Source organism: Eubalaena glacialis, chromosome 8 (genome assembly GCF_028564815.1).
Source record: "Eubalaena glacialis isolate mEubGla1 chromosome 8, mEubGla1.1.hap2.+ XY, whole genome shotgun sequence".
NCBI lineage: Eukaryota > Metazoa > Chordata > Mammalia > Artiodactyla > Balaenidae > Eubalaena > Eubalaena glacialis.
The window spans coordinates 106,519,630-106,537,330 of NC_083723.1; the positions used below are offsets into that span (position 1 = coordinate 106,519,630).

Genomic DNA, 17,701 nt, shown 5'->3' on the forward strand with positions numbered 1-17,701 from the left:
CTGGGGAAAGAAAGGTTCTTAATGATTATCTTCAGAGTAGAGCAGGAAGGGAGTCATGGATTTAAATCCAGGTGGACAGAAATTAATTATCCTCCCTAAAAAAGTCAGAGAACATAAAAGACAGAATCTACAACCAATTTATAACATGACAGAAACCAAAACCAACACAAGAAAAATTGCCTACATATTTCTTCCTAGCCTAGGACTCTGATTTCACTTATATTCCACAAGGGAATTAGAGAAAAGAAGGTTTTGTTTTGTTCTGTGTTCTTGGTGACTAGCCTAAAGTCTTATGAATTTTTGTATAATCTCAATAGCATCACAGGAAAAATCCCTCAGCAACTAATGAACACTATTTGTTCTCTTTTAATTCTGATTTACACCCCAAGTCCAATATGATTGTGCTAGTTCTGGTTTTCTGCTAAAGGTAAAAAATAAAATTACTTTTAGGTCATTTGATTCACTCTATGCCTTTCTTTTTACTTTTTTTATAAAGTTTTTTTTTGATGTGGACCGTTTTTAAAGTCTTTATTGAATTTGTTACAATATTGCTTCTGTTTTATGAGGGTTTTTTGTTTGTTTGTTTTTTTGGCTGCGAGGCATGTGGGATTCTTAGCTCCCCAACCAGGGATCGAACCCACACCCCCTGCATTGGAAGGCAAAGTCTTCACCACTGGACTGCCAGGGAGGTCCCCATTCTATGCCTTTCAATAGATTAAACCTGACATTGTAACAGCCCGAGATGTTCTTTTTGTACTCAAATGAGTAATGTTGCCTTCCCCTTCCTCCCTCCACACTTCTTGTTTCCTTGCTTCTCTCCTTCCTTCCCTCTTTTCTTTCTTCAATACAGTAGATAAAGTACTGAACTTATTATTTAGACTTTGGCCATCACCGTTGCTCAGATGGAGCAGCAGTTGTACACTGATAAAGCATTTTCCATCTAGGGGGGTCATAAGTTCCCAGGCAAGGGAAGCTCATCAACCCCCAACACTGACAAGACAGTCCCGCTGTAATGTGTTTAAGGTGGCAATCAGTCCCTGCTGGGCATGAGGAGAAACCCTTCTGACTCGAGAGCTAAGGTCCCCTGCCCTAATTGGAATGATTTCCTGATTCATTTATACAAAGAAAATATGCATTACTGGGAGATAGAGCAAAAAGAAGTACTCTTTCAGATCACCCCAGTCTCATGTGACTCCCCACAAATCATCTCAACAGAGAGGAAGAGAGAAGTTGGCAGATCTCAGCATATTAACAGCAAACAACAAATTAAGAACTATGTACTTTAATCTTCAACATTCATAATTGCACAAAGTATCACAGATCGCTTAGATAATACATGTCAGTTAATCTAACGAAGAAACTAGTAAAGTACAACGTTCAAAGCAATACCTTGAGCATGTAAAAACTGCAAGTGACATTTAACACACAAAGTGCAGAACCAGAACAGGTCTTTGAGGAGTAGTTATTTAAAATCCTTACCAACAGGCAAAGTGCTATGCAGAAACACACATAAATATAGTCAACCTGCCAGATCTCTCAACTAAATGCACTGCAATTCTAATAGGTTCAGCTATACTGACTTTGCACGTATACATAGTAGTTTCTAACACTCTAGTGTTGTGTGGTGATGGGAATGCAGAATAGGAACAAAGGGGGACTACCATTTACTTTCAAAATAGAATCGAGTGGGGAAATCTAAACTCCTGACTAGTCGACTTGAAAATGGCATAACCAGAACTTTGTCACAGAGAAAAAAAATTTTTTTTCTTAAAAATGCATATGTGTCCAAAATGGCTGAAAATCTTGTCCATGCTAGGGGAAAGTTGAGTGTGGAAAAATTTGCATTTTTAAAAATCTATGCTGTAAAGAAAATAAAAAGCCAGAGCATTCTGGCATTAGCAAAAGGCTGAACTTAGTTCTCAGGCAATAAATTTATGGGGAAACATGACAGGCTCCTCATTAAAGCTATGTGTACGTTGGCTGAATTTTATACAAGATTCTTGAATCTTGTGGAAAATTGGGCACGGCTTGACATCTGAACAATGTCCCTGGTTTGTTTGATTTCTAAAGCATCGGAAAATGTTGCACTTTGGAAATCAAGTAGAGAAGAATAAACACTAAAACAGAACTGGGCTGAATGTGAAAGTTATTTTTCCGTATGTCTCTATAAGATATTTATTACCTTTATTTCTCCTACAAACACAGCCCCCCATGCTGGAAATACTGTGATACTTTCTTTTTTTTGGTGGTGAGAAAAATAGTCCTGTTAAGACAAATCTTACCCAGCAGCAATAACCACCTAAGGATAGGCAATTTTCAGCTGGCTTTTCAGAAGCTGGTTGCCATGACAAAGAGCACAATTTATTCCTTAGTCCCTTATCACAGCTACAGATCACAGACCATAAAAATTAACAAGGCTCTTTTTCCTTTTCCTGATGATTTCAGAGTTCCTCATCCTTACCTGAGGTCTTTTGTTCCCCCAATTAAATGGAATGAATGTCAGTCATCTAGCAATTCAATTAATGCTGATTCAAAATTCAGGCCCAAACAAGAATCTATAATCAAAACCTCCTAATCACAGCTCAGTCATGAGAATGAGAAGTAAGCAGGGAATTGCACTAATTACTCAATTAGACTAATACTGTATTTTTTAAGCAAGGGTTTAAAGGGTTGTCAGCTCTGACAAAGGACTGTGGAGTTGTCCTCACCTTGTGTGCCGGCAGTGGCCCAACCAAAGCCAATGTTTTCAAGTGGCCATAATTTCTACCCATCTAAGATGGATGGGCCTGAGCTGGGTAATGGGAGTTTACAACTAATAAACCAACCACAAATGAGGGACGGCTCCAGGGGGCTTCAGTGGCTCTCAACCCGGCCCTGAACAGTGGGCAGGACTTGCCCGTGAAGGCAGCTGAGCACACATCATCACCTGTGCTGGTTCCAGGAAAACATCTAGTGAGGAGGAGCGTTGAGCACATGTGAGAGCTACTGCTAAATCTTAACTGAGTGATGCTCACAGGTACCGGCTTCCAAACTGAAGACGGAGCCTGCATCGGGTGCTGGGCAGAGAGCTCCTCAGCCAGCAGGTCCACAGCTGGTGGGGGCTGAAAGCTACGAATCGTCTGCACCCCCAGGGACAGCTTCTCAGGCTGCAAAGCCTACCAAGAGAGACTTCATGAAATCAAGAAGAGTGAGTGAAAAAGAACTGGCTGGGAAGGACACACCAGATATGCCTGAAGTATTCACAAAACAATGCAGGATATAGACCAAAACAAACTGGACCTTATCAAAAAAAAAAAAAAATTAGACTTTTTTCCTACTCAGTTTCAGAGACTTAAATATTCTGTAAACAACAGGGAGGACACTAGAGCCTGTCATGCCTCTGGTTTTTGTAAAAATCCTTCCCGGGTTGGATGTGGGAGAGGAGCTGGAGACAGGAAGAGGAAAGGGGGCCTGACACATGTTGAGGTCTTTCCTCTGCAGCACCTTCTTAAAAGGACCAACTTGGGAACTGCTCAGGGGTTCCGAAAGGAGAGAAAACATTTATTTGACTAAGACAAAGTCTTTACTTCCAGGGTTTGCCTTGCAGGTGGCCACTGCCCAGTGAGCGGGGGTTCTGGTGGCCGGCAGGGCCCCCGGCAGGCAGGTTCTGACCGCTGCGGGCGCCTGGAACCTTGGAGTCTCTTCCAGAAGCATTACCTTGGCTCAGCCGGCCTGAAGGGAGCAAGAAAGCAGGGAGCAGAGCTGCAAAAATGATTCCAGGGACAACCTGCCAAGTACACTTTTAAACTAATGAAGTCTTATGCTACAAACCACTTTTAAGCTAATGAAGTCCTATTCAGCATCTACTTTAGGCTAAAACCTACTCTTCATCCTTGAGATCAATTAGAAGGTGGGGAAGGGGGCAGGGATGAAGGGAAACCGAGATAGCTTTTCTTTCCTTCCTCTCCATTATCCCAATCAACCTCGTCTGTCCTTCATTCCTTCTCAGTAGAGAAGGGTACAGGAATGGTTAGAGGAAAAAGAGAAAGCAGTGTGCCAAAGGAAAGGCCAGAAGTAGTTTAAAGGTACCCAGAAGCAGCAGAAGGAAGCAAAGCTTTCCGAGAAGGAATGTGAAAGGCTCAGCTTAGCCTCTCAACTCTGCCTGAGATGCACACTTTATTTGACTGATACCCTCTCTTCTCTTTCTATGTCTGTGTGCAATGCCTAATTCTTACCATAATCTGCGATCACCTCCACTCACCTCCCCTCTCCTCACATAGCACCTGCACCTTCCCCTCCTCCTGCAAATATTTGAAGAATCTGAATATAAGAGATCAAGCTTCTCATATGATGAGGTTGATGTTCAAAGCTGCAAACCTCAAGTTCTACAGAAAACATTATTTCTAAAGGTCAAAATATCTTACTAGTACTGTCTGCAGGACCCTGGTCCTCTTCCAGGTAATATTCTATCTTCTTTAGGTCTTCTGGGGTAAATCTCCATTTATTCTCGGCTGCTGGGGGCGGCACTTTCGGGCCGGATCGTTTCCGGGCAGAAGCAGGCGGAAGGGTCTGCTGGCAAGATGCTGGCAGGGAACCCGTAATCAGTCCTTCTGGGAATTTCTGAGCTAAGACTTTTAGACCTAGGTGTGGAAGATCATCAGAAAAAGCCGTGTTAGCACGGTGAGGCCAAGGCAAGCTGGAAAGGAGCCCGCATGTCTCCTCAACACAAGGACAGGAAATCTTTCTTAACTGCTTCACCATTAAGTAAATTACACCAGAAAATGTCAGTTGTTATGTGGGATTCTGAGAATTCCACCAGAAATCGTTTAGCTCAGGTCTTCAGCATTAAGGCTTTCTTACAGGGCCATAAAGTAACATCATTATTTCAGGAATTAAAAACATGTGCTGATGGAGCTAACGGAAGTTTCACGTATCCTGACTCCTTTCTGCCAGCATGGTTGTCTCTCTTTCCAGAATACTAAGTTCTGAGCTCTGGGAGGGAAAAGGCGATAGGGGTGGAGTTGAAGGAGTGTGAGCCCAAGTATTCGCCTTTTAAGTCCTAAGCAGAACACAGCCCCTCACCTCCGGAAAGCATGAAGAGGTTCTCAAATCCCCGCTCGCACATGGTGGTAGCTGCCTGGCTGGCCAGCCTCTCATCGTCGTCATACAGAATGATGATCTTGCCATGGGCATTTTTCTAAGAAGCAGATGAGTTAAGGTTCGACCACGCTGAGCTAATGCTCCTAGACTATACAGAAACCCCTGAGGAAGAAGAGCTGTCAAGGTTTACCTCTCTGAGTTCAAGGAGCATCAGATGACCCCTCTTCAGGGGGTACAGGACTTTTTCCTGTCGTGGAAACCACACAAGCTGGTATCCTTTTCTTCTATGAACTAGTATCACCATGTCCAAGATGGCACTAGTTACACACTGTACGCTCTTTGGCTCTTTCATCTGTACAATCCTGGAGAGTATTACAACCTCCATTTTACAGATGAGGAAACGGAAAAACTTTTATGCCCAGTGTGTCCACTGCAGTCTTATTTATAACAGTAAAAAAATGGGAACCACCTACAAGTCCATTCCTTCAAAGAGGAATGATTTAGTAAATTACAGTAAATCTAAAGATGAGATATTATACTGCATCACAAATAGAGTTTATAAAGAGCTTGTGTTAGTGTGGGGAAATATACTGTAATATGAAGTGGGGAAAAGCAACATACTAAATTATATATACAGTATAATTTTTACTTTGTTAAAAAGACAAAGAAGACAGTCTGGAATAAAATACACAAAAAATGTAGTAAGAGTTTGTTGTTCAATTGTGTGGTTATTGGAGATTTCAATTTTCTTTTTTATATTTTTCAGTATTTAAATTATTTTCTATTTGTATGATTTTTATGAGCAAAAAAATTAAAATTTCAAGAAGCAAAAAAAATTAAAATAGAAGGAAAAAATTCACTCCTTACATTTTACTTGGGAAAACTTTCTGGGGAAAACAGTCTTAGGACTGACTCTCAACGGATCATAACCTTTAACCTAATGTTTTTTGTCCTACTGCAGGATGGCTTGGAAGCATTCTCAGCAACTGCTAAGGATCGAAATTCTAAAATATGCGAAGTAAACTAATTAATATCAAAGGTCCTTCATAGGGTTTTCTTACTAGGAGCATGATTCATGGTAAGTTTGAGTCTTCAGTCTATATACCATCCAACTCCTTAAAATGCAACAAAGGATACATATTCAAGAATATCATTTGAATAAGGGTTCATTGTTCTAGACAGAGTTGCAATTGGGTAACTGTAAGCTGCAAAGAGAAGAAAAAGCTTAGGAAGTTTGTAGCTCTCGGTACAACTTGGCCCCAATTCTCAGCTGGTTTAAAGTCTAAGAGTTAAAAGAAACATATTCTCAAAATCAACTAGCTATAAACCTAAATACTTTTGTGAAAGAAAAGAAACAGGACACTATGAACAAATAAGAAGTGTCACTTCACTGTTTCTGACATTTAGCACTGGGCCCCTGAGCCCCCTGAGAGAGTCACCAGCCTCTCTCAGAGCATGTGGTAGAGCCAACTTACAGGTTCCCAGAACACATCTGGCTAACATAGAGTTTCCCCAACTGCTGACCACAGGCTGTGGTTTGAGCCTGCCTGGGCTCAGTACCGGGCTGTGTTCTCAGGAGTGAGACACTGTAAGGCCTTCTCTCTCTTACCTCCAACAATGTGGCACTGCTGGTAAGAATCTCTATCTCTCACATCTAGTAGCAGGAAGGGGCAGTCGGGATAAGGTTTGTCTTTGGTACTGGGCTCTACTTTCTTCACAAGCCCTTTGTCTAGATCCAGTTCCCCAACGCCACTGATGACGCTGCAAGTGAAAAAGTAGGTCAGTAGACACTAGTCAGGGATTGGTGGCTTAAAGGTCAAATGCGTTTCTTCAGAATGGCGAGACGGTGCTCAATGTCTCTTCAAAAGACACTTCAAAGAAAAAGGAAAATGGATGTGGTGTCTCAGTTCCGCCTCTGAATACAAGATCCTACGGATGGATTCCCGTTCTCTCACCCTGGACCCGAAGGAGGGGATCCACTGTCCATACTAACCTTCAGAGAATGCACGTTAGGTCATTAGCACGCAGAGGGGGTAGAAACTGTAGGCAAGCTGCCTCCAGAAGCAAGGGCAGCATTCAGAGAAAGAAAGAGGCAAACAGATACTCCAATGGAATTTTGATGAGTGTGAGAAAGCAGAGCAAAAGAGGAAAGAATACGGTTGACAGGGCAGGAAAACTGAGGGCATTTCTACGTATATCATATGTAACATAAAGTAACAATAGTGTTTTCATATATTTCATATACTTATACAGTGACTCATCCAGTATGGATTTTGAACCTTAATGTTTTCAGTAGTTATCTGTAGTCACTTCCATTTTATAGGTTACAGTGTTGAGGCTGAAGAGGCTTTTAGATTTGGCGGCATTCATATAATGAGACAGTGGAAAAGCTAGGATTAAAACGAGGGAGGTCTGTTTCTGACCTGTTTCTGAGGTCATAAAATCACTGAAATTGGTCGCCAGGTTAATATAGGCAAAATGTGGCAAAAACATGAATCAGAGAAAAAAGGATAGGTGTTATGATCAAAGTGGCGAGTAGTGAAATATCTGTATTGGGATAAGAAGATGATCATTCTTCCAGGCAAATATGAAGACACACATGCCAAACCACAGATTAGTCTAGCAATAGTTCCTCTCCCATCACAGCAAGTCAAATTCTGCCTTTAAATCCAATGATCACTACAACTATATGTCCTATAGTGCATATTTTGTTGAACCAAAGGAGAAGAAACTCTATTTCATGTGAAATTACGTGCTCAGTGGAAGCCTTGTTGGTCTATCTTGTTTTGAATGCAATTTTAGAGTCCTTGCACAGAAGTAGTTATAAAAATAATAATAGTGCAATCGACAATAGCAATTCTTTCTCTAGTAGAACTAGCTTCTCTAGTAGAACTGTTTTACCAGTAGAAGGGATGGATATGTGCAGAAAATCAGCACCGTCTTATAATCAACAGTGAATATCTGTGAGGAAGTGCTGCATCATGAAACTGCCATGTGCATTTGAGAGTTGACACCAAGGCTGCTTTCACTCTCCTTTGCGCCTATTTAATATCAGAGCACTATGTGTGGCACTCTATTTTTCTTCTGATTCTAGACAGGGTAATTATAAGCTGCAGCAGACAGAAAAGGAGGGGGGGGGGGGAAATCATACTCCCTGAGTCAAAAGATAGTGGTTGTAAAGCTAAGTCCTAATAGCAAACTTGCATATAGGAAGGCTGAGAAGAATGGGGTTGAGGAGTGAAAATTAATGCTCTCCTATCAATATATTCTTACATTAACTAAGAATGCTGTGACAAGATTCAGGAGGTGAAATTGATATAAAGAGAGAATAGAATGGCTGAGATGAAAATGTGGGACTTCACTACGCCAACCTGTTTCTAAGGTCATTAAATCGCTGGCATTGGTATCTAGATTAATGAAGGTAAAATGCAGTGAAAACATGAATCTGATGAGAGCACCTCTGAAGAGTCGAGCGGCTGGAGTCCCCGGCTCCCTCACTGTTTATGAACTGGACGGGGCTTGGAGACTGCTCCCCAGGGCTCCCTTTCCCGTTGGTCTTGGCAGTGATTTCAGCATCAGGGCCTGAGGTTGCAGAATCATTGTCTAAAATTTGCAAGTGAATAAATAAATAAATTTAACCTCAGAATCTGTATTTACTTGTTAGGCAGTTCCACTGAAATTAGGTCAAGAAAAGGAACTCATATTACCATTATTAAATTGTTCTAAGAGTTCTAACATATAGGCTCTCAAACTGTAGTCTGTGGACCCCAGGACCCCTTTTTTACCATGTTGATATTTGCACTGATGGTGCAAAAGAAGTGGTGGATAAAACTCCTGGCCCCTTAGCAAGAATCAGGGCAGAGGTACAGAGCTTTATTAGTAGTCATTGTATTTTTCATCAACACGCACACACTCACAGTTAATAAATATGGCAGTCACATTTTTAAAAGTCCCTGATGAAGCAGTAATAATAATTTTATTAAGTCTCACCCTTAAGTACACACTTTTTAAATATTCTGTGTGATGAAATGGGGGAATCCACATACAGCAAGTTTGCTACATACCAACGTCCCATTGTTGTCTCAAGGAAAAGTATGTGTGTGATTTGTGCTGCTTTTGCCTTGAACACCACTTTTACTTGGAAGAAAAACTGACAGGAACACTATGGTTATTTAGACTTGAGCATTTGGCAGCTATTTTCTCAGAAATGATCTAAGTGAATTTCTCATTTCAAGGAAAACAACCGATGGTATTTGTTGCAGTGATTAAATTTTGAACAAAAATCAGAATTTTGGAAACTATTTGCCATCAAGAGCTTGACTTCTTTAACATCTTAATGATTTTTCTGATAAGACACGTGTTGTGGTTAATAAATGTGACTTTTTTGATATTGTGTAATGAAATTTGTCAACATTTGGAAGATCTTCATAACTCAGTGAACCAGTATTTTCCAAATGACCAATGAATGATGTTATAAAATCATGTATGAGTAAAAGATACATTCAGAGTGCAAAAGAGACCAATGGGTTTAATGCAACAGGGTATGAAAAGTTCATTGATATGGTTTCAGATTCCACACTACAACTAAACTTTAAGAAGGTACCAGCTATCAAGTTCTGATGTAGTGTCAAAGAAAAATATCCACAATTATCTGAAAGGGCTATTAAAATATTCTTCCATTTTTCAATTACAGATCTGTGTGAGGCCAGATTTTCTTCATGTACTTTAGCCCAAAGAGCAAACTGCAACAGACTGAATGCAGAAGGTATGAGAATCATCTGTCTTCTATTAAATCAGACATTAACAAGACTTATGAAAAAGTGTAAAACAATGTCATTCTCCATATATATTTTTGTTTTGGTAACATAGATATTTTGCATAAAAATATGTTATTTATATTTGTAATGGGTTTAGTATTGTTTCTTAAGGTAAATAGCAAGTATTTTTAAAAATTCTTGGTTTAAAATTTTAATACCCTAAATATTAATAGATATAATTCACAAAAACCAAAACTCTTTGAGGTCCTCAAAAATTAAGTGTGGAGGGAGACTGATACCAAAAGGTTTGAGAATTTGCTGTTCTAACCAGTATAATGAGAGAAGACATAGAAATAAGAGGCCTAGTTGTTAAAGAGCATATTAAGTTTTAATTTGCGTACAATATAATACACCTAGAGACTTTAAGAGAATCCTATGAGAATAAGGGAAATAAATATGTTAGATTATAAAAATAATCTAGGTTTTAAGGTTAATTATAAAAATAACCTATTTATAAAATAAATAAGTTAGATTAAAGAAAATATGGACAATCAAAATAATTTCCTATATACCAATTAGAAAATAACATGAAGAACCTCTCATTTACAGTAACAACTGCAGATACAAAATATACTCTCCTAGAAAATAAACCTATTAAGAAATGTAAAGGCCGTATAAAAACTTATAAGTCCTTTATAGGTCTTATAAAAATTTTACTTAGGGACATTAAAGAAGACCTGAATGAAGAGAGAGTGACATACCTTGCATATTCCTGACTTGGTGACTAAAAGTGAAATGATGTTAATCTCTTCCAAATTTCCAAATTTTTAGCCTTAATACAAATCCCAATGGGCTTAAAAAAAAGCTTAAAAGAATTTTAAAGATGAGAAGAGAAGAAAAAAGATATATGTATGTATATATATATAGAGAGAGAGAGAGAGAAAAGTAATTTGGAGAACCTGCCTTTTCAAATAGTAACATATACTGAAAAGGTAAATGATCAAAACAATGCACCAGAACAATGGAAAATAACAAAGAACTCAGAAACAAATCCTAGAATATATACAAAAATCTAATGTATGTTAAAGGTAACATCAAAAATCAGTGGGTAAAGGGAGAACTATTAAATAAATGGTGCTGGGATAATTTGTCAACTATCCAAAAAAATCAAATTTAGATAACCCCTTCATATCATATACCAAAATATATAACAGATGGATTGATGTAGGAAAAAACCCAAAGCAACCAAGCAAGCTAATAGATGAAAATATAGGTGAATATCTTATTTTGGATTTTATGAATCTAAAGCACTAAACGAAAACACAATATGAAAGGCTAATAGATTTAATCATGTAAAAACTCAAATCTCATATATGTCAAAAAACAACACAAAGAAAATTAAAAGGTCAATAACAAATTAGGAAAATTATTTGTGACATATGTAAGTGAGAAAAGGTTAATACACTTTATTAGTTTTAAAACTAGTTCGTTAATAGAAAAAAGATCATGTGCACAAGGTAAAAATGCAAACAAGATAAAATTGCTAATATGGAAAGGAAGTCTTCTTTTCACTCCAGACCTGCAGGCCCTCAGGCCTCCACCCCCCAGGGAACTACCTTCAAATATTTGTCTCCTTCCAGAAATGAAACAACTACATATTTTGTATATATTTTATTTCCTCTCCTTTTTACATATCTAGGAGGATGCTATTCATACTGCTCTACACTTTGATTTGTTGTTTATTTTGTTATTTATTTATTTATTTTTTACTTAATAATACAGCTTGGGTATTGTTCCAAATCATCAAGTAAAGATTTTTCTCATTCCAAATCATCAAGTAAAGATTTTTCAAGGCTATATTGGTTTCCAATGAATAAAGATATCATAATTATATAAAGATTTTACAAATCAATAAGTAAAAGATGAACATTCCATTAGAAAAAAAATGGGAAAGGACATATAATGTCCTCAAAAGAAGAAATATGTATGACCAACAAACACAGACATATGCAAAGCTCAATCACACTATCAGAGAAATTCAAAATAAAACTATTAGATACCATTTTTCATCCATCAAATTGGCAAACATTTACAAAAATGAGAATTATTCATCATTGGCTAGGATGGGGAGAAATGGGTCTTCTCATTTGCTCGGTGGGAATGCAAACAAGTAGAACCTTTCTGGAGATAATGTGGAATCAGCACCAAGCATCTTAAAATGGTCCCACCCTTTGACAATCTGCAGCAATTTATCTTCAGGAAATAAATCAGAACCATACAAACATTTATGGGTTTACACTGCAGCATTATCTTATAAAAATGAAAAATTAGAAAAACATTAATGGCCAACAATAGGAGAATAATTAAATATGTGGCATATACAAAGGATAGACATTATATGACAACACAACCTTTACAATTAAGCTTTTGAAGTCTATTTAATGACATAGGAAAGTGTGCATGATAAAATGTTAATTGAAAACAGCATAATACAAAACTATATACAAAGAGTAGGGATGTGGGTGGGGAAAACAGACCAAAATGTTAATAGGGTTTATTAGTTATTTTAATTTTCTTCTTTATATGTTTTTTACAGTTTTCTAATTTTCTAGAAATATACTTTTAAGTCAGGAAAAAACCATAAACATTATAAAAGGAGTTTTTTTATTCCTTCAAAGTTGGCCAATACGCATACAGATACAATCTGTTCTACAGGCATTCCTGAGTTATTATTCTGTATAGAGCACTAGAAAGCCACTAATATTACTCACACCTTATGGTGTCCTACTTTACAAAAGCCTGCAAATTTATCTCAGAAGAGAAAATTGCATGTGCCCATATGTTCTGGTGTTGCAATCTCAACAATGAATTAAAGGACAAAATCCAGGTACTTATATAACCAGGTTAAAATTGGGAGTACTCGTATGAGGAGACTCAATTATCTCTATTACAAAGAGCCCTTATTTCTCTGCTGTGTTAGAGGCATCTGTCATAGATAAATTCCTGTCTTTTACAGATTCTTTCTATCCTCCCTAACAAAAACAAGCCCAGGGAAATGACAGTCGAGTTGTACAAACCCAGTGTTCAGACTTCCTGAGAAACTTGTCTTGAAATCAGAAGTCAAATTCCTGGCCTACATCAACCTTAACAAAACACATTCCCCTTCAATAAACAGCCACACATTGACAGCTGAGGACTTCAGGATAAAATAAAGACCTTCACTCTGTGAATTCTTTTCATGACAGAACACCTAAGAGGTTTTCTTTTCAACTTGGTATTTAAGAAAGTAAATCTGGCGCCTATCTATCTTTCTAGCCTTATCTCCTAGCCCCGCACCTACCCCTCCCTCAGACTACAGCCAGACTGGATTATGAGATTCCCCAAACACGCTTGGATTTCTTCTCTGTGCCTTTGTTCAGGCTGCTCCTCAGCCTGAGACAGCCTCACCCTTAACTTGCACCTGTTGAGATTCTACCCCTAAAGGGGGCAGAGGCCCAGTTCAAAAGCCTGGAAGAAGCCTACCTCAGTTTCCTAGCTGGAAAATACAGAGCTCTCACAGCACCCTGCATCTCTCGAAAGGCACATTCCAAGACCCCATAAGGATGCAATAAAGGCAGTGAGAAGACACTGGCTGCTACCAGAGACATGCAGATTTGTATCCTATGTCCATTCCTTATTGGCTGTTCACTTTGAGCAAGAAGTTTAACCTCTGAGGCTTGGGCTTCTCATCTGTACAGTGTACCTTCCTTCTAGAGTTTTTGAGAAGATTAAATAAGAAAACTCATGTGAAGTACCTAGCAATACATATTCATCAAACGATGGTTTCCTTCTAGTCCTCCGTGAATTTCTGTCATATTAGTAATTCTGTGTTTCTGTTATCATTTTCCTCACCCAATACACATACATATGTGCAGTGCACACTCGGGGCTACAAACTCCACGTAAGCAGAGCTGTGTTTTATTCATCTTTGTAGTCTCACAGCACCTAATTCTGTGACCTGTACTTATATAGAAGGCACTAAAAATATTTGTTGAAAAAAAGTAATTAGTATATTAAACACGTTTAAAACATTTAAGACTACAAATGTTACAGCCAGAAAACCAGATGGCTTTTTTAAAGAAATAAGAATTAGCAAAGCACCAGATAGCATTTCTCAGAGAGTAACAATCTAATTACAAATAGATACATCAAAGTCCCTGTGAACGCAATAGCACAGTCAAATGGTCAATTTGTTATTTTCCCCATATCCTCAATTCTCATTACCTTCTAGCCTTTTAATCTCCTCAGCTGTCACTTCCAGTGTTTGATCAGATAGGGAAGCAACTTGGATGACCTGATAGAAAAAAGAATGAAACATGTAGAAGTGTGTATGTTTGTTTGTCTTTAAACAGAGGCAATTCTGTTTTTAACAAAAGATGAGGAAATATCAAACATCAAAGATCTCCTGTTTTAAGAAACTGTCAGTGTCCCCAACTGGAGACTAAATCTCAGGTCTTCTTACTTTGGGGGTGGTAATTACACTGCAGATGATCATTCCAGAAGAAAAGATTTCTTTAAAATATTACACAATAAACTTAAAAGACCAAAAGGATAATTTTGGACTCGAAACATAAGTAAGAGTTTAAAACTGCATTCATACATATTCTAGTCCCAGCATAACATGCTATTTCTTGAAAATGCAATACTTAAAATAACAGCATTGTATCAGAAATTCTTCATGCAATGAAGAAATAAATGTAATTATGAATATATTGATTACAATGTTGTATACCCAACATACAGTTTTTAAAGCACTTTTGCCTGGAGGGAAGTGATAAATTAGGAGATTGGGAGTAACATATACATGCCACTATATATAAAATAGATAACTAACAAGGACCTACTGTATAGCACAGAGAACTCTAACCAATACTCTGTAATAACCTATAATGGGAAAATAATCTGAAAAAGAATGAATATATATATACATATATATATATATATACACACATAAATAAAACTGATTCACTGTGCTGTACACCTGAAACTAACACAACATTGTAAATCAACTATACTCCAATAAAAAATTTTTTTAAATGTTTGGTAGAATTCAAATTAAAAAAATAATAAATCACTTTTCACGACTTAGCTCATAAGACCCAACATCCACCTTAAGTTACATCACTGGAACCCTTGTTTGGGGGTCAGAGAGACACTTTGTCCATAATTTTCAAATGAAAGAAGAAAGCGACTTTCCTAAAGTAACAAAATAGACCATGGCAGAAAGACTTGGAAAAAGAACCCAGTCATAGATGGGAGATCACCTGCTTTCCACAGAGAAAAATGTCCAAGCAATAAATAATCCAGAATTCTAGATTCTCAATATTAAGATAAATGGGCAAGGAAAAATAAAACCTAAACTACAAATTTGATGATTAAAAAGGAGAATGTACATTTTACTTTACAAAATTCTTATCAAAGAAAAAAGAAAATTAAATACCAATTAGTCCTCTCATAGGTGAAATATAAAGAATCAGAAGAAAACCCTCTGCAAACATTACCTAGAGTTGAATTTAGAAATACTCACATAAAGCAGCACAAATTAGAAAGTCTTTACTCCATTGGAAGATCATTAAACTTACCAGCTGGGCAAAAGTTGTAACTTTTAGTCTCTTAAAAAGCTCATCTTTTTTGTATCTATAATCTGAAAAGCAGAACAGGACAAATATTTTTTCCAGGCTTCTTTTGTTTTCTTAGAGATATTAATTCTTTCTAGTCATCAAGTTATATGGTATATTTTTCAAGTTATTTACATGTTTTATCTCATTTGATCCTCATGATATCCTCAGAATTAAGCATGGCAGGTATTATATCACCTTTTCATTTATTCCTTTGCTTTGGCCAGTAAGAAGCCTCAAGCTGAATTTATAAGCCACCTTTTTGGATCTAATGATTTTACCCCTCAGAATAAGCAGGGAATAAACATCTGCATTTTACAAATGAGGACAGAGACCCAGAGAAGCTGAGTTGCCCTAGGTCAAGAGCTGGTAAGACATTTACTATTCTATCTCTGCCCTGAAAAGAGTACAATTCTATTCCTGAAGTTACAAACTATGCTAGAGACACAGGCCAACCCTTTTTTTTTTTCCTGGAGTACAATGCTGGGCACAAACCTGTAATTGGTTCTGATAATCTCTTATATAAATTTTCCCTCAACTCCACTTCAATAAAAATCAACCTATTCAGTTTTGAATATGAAAAAGTTCTGGAGGTCTATTGTACAACAAAGTAAATATACTTAACACTACTGAACTGTACACTGAAAAAGGTTATGATGGTAAATTTTCTTATGTGGGTTTTTTTTAACCACAATTTAAAAAAAGAAAAATCAACTGAAAACATCAATATTTACTCAGTGCTATCTTTACAATTCTGAGACATAACTCAATGGGGGTACTTTTGCATTTGTTTGTGTTAATAATTCTTCATATCATATTAAACAGTTTTAAAAAATTTAGCCAATCTCACTTTATTATTTGTCCCATAGAGGCATATTAAAAGTTGGCTTCCCTAAACTTTTCTGAAGATGACTTGCCAATTCTGAAGAGTTTTCAGCGTTGAACTCCTGCCTACCCTTTCCCTTCACTCCTCTTCTAGGTTTATATATTGGTGTCCTTGACTCCTTAAATACTGCCTCATTATTTCAGAATTACTAAAGGTTAGCTGGATAATTACTATGGCCTTCACTGTCTCATAAACCAAGACTCCTAGCAACAAAGGAAAGGATTAAAGGTACTTAAGATTATTTACCTGGTGATACTAATCATTTCCATGAATGTTCCAAAAAACCAGCACAGACCAAATAGTTATTTTGGAGGATAATGTTAGCTTGGTTTACCAAATAGCTTGCGACTCAGAGTCGGGAAATGATATTACCTTAAAAACAGGCCTTCTGTAAATATATCAAGACTCTTTCTTATGGGAATTAAAGCTTCTCTGTTCTAAAATGTCCTAAAGATAGCAATTTGGCTAAAAATTGACCTTTCTTCCAGAAAATTCTTAAAACAGCTTCTTCTAGATACAAGATGCAAAGGAGCTTCTAAAACCCACCAGGATGCAGACCCGAATAAGCTGAGCAGAAGCTTTAAAAAGTGCAAGTGAACGACTATAGTATTTCTCTCAATTGCCACCAACTTGCCCACCAAAAGTCATTTACGTAAAGCAAAATGGCAATAAATCAGCCAATGAAAACAGTCAACAGCTTTCAAAGTAGTTTGCACTGTGGTATTTATCCACTGATATTCTTTTGGTATAGTAACATAGTTTGAAATACTTCTCCAATTCTTCACATTCTAAGTATAAAAGGTACACATTAAAATCCCCTTTAAATAGAAATCACCTTAAACGAGAAAACAGGCGCTGCTATTTTCTAATGATCATAGTTTCTAGCATCCTCTCATAAGCACTAGAAATCCCAATGCACATTTGAGCCTGAACTCTACATACCTGGTTCTGGTTTAGAAGGACAGCCATCATTAGGACTTTCTGACATTATTACTCAGAGATAAAAGATCAAGCTAGACGTTTTACAGTAAGTTTTAAATTTTATAAAAAGGATAACTTGGAAAGCTCTGACAGTCTGTCCTTGCAAGGGCGAACAGAGCTTTAAGAATGGAGCTTCTGCTACTATAGCTTCTCCCAAACTCTGTGATGGAGACAAAAAATCCTAGTTTCAGATATGTTATCAAGTTTTGCTTCTCTGGTAAGTCTGGAATCTAAGTGTGTCTCTCTCGAGTTACTGGAAGGACAGAGACCTAACTATCTAGGATGTTTCACACTGGGCCCAACTAGTGTCATCTAACCACTAGAAGCCAAGAATGGGCTTT

At 37.4% G+C, this 17,701-nt stretch overlaps 1 protein-coding gene across 2 annotated transcripts in view; it reads right to left on the minus strand.

The window, feature by feature from the left end:
* Positions 1-3,360: 3,360 nt before the first annotated feature.
* The window catches only part of CEP41 (centrosomal protein 41), a 42,943-nt gene continuing 28,602 nt past the window's right edge, over positions 3,361-17,701 (minus strand). For both annotated transcript variants that reach the window (XM_061198059.1, XM_061198058.1), the window contains 8 exons: positions 15,458-15,519; positions 14,100-14,169; positions 8,538-8,682; positions 6,689-6,840; positions 6,217-6,284; positions 5,062-5,176; positions 4,404-4,619; positions 3,361-3,711 (listed from right to left, as the gene is read on the minus strand). In XM_061198059.1, the coding sequence (XP_061054042.1) occupies positions 3,563-3,711; positions 4,404-4,619; positions 5,062-5,176; positions 6,217-6,284; positions 6,689-6,840; positions 8,538-8,682; positions 14,100-14,169; positions 15,458-15,519 (977 nt within the window). In that variant the 3' untranslated portion in view covers positions 3,361-3,562. The remainder of the gene's footprint in view (positions 3,712-4,403; positions 4,620-5,061; positions 5,177-6,216; positions 6,285-6,688; positions 6,841-8,537; positions 8,683-14,099; positions 14,170-15,457; positions 15,520-17,701) is intronic.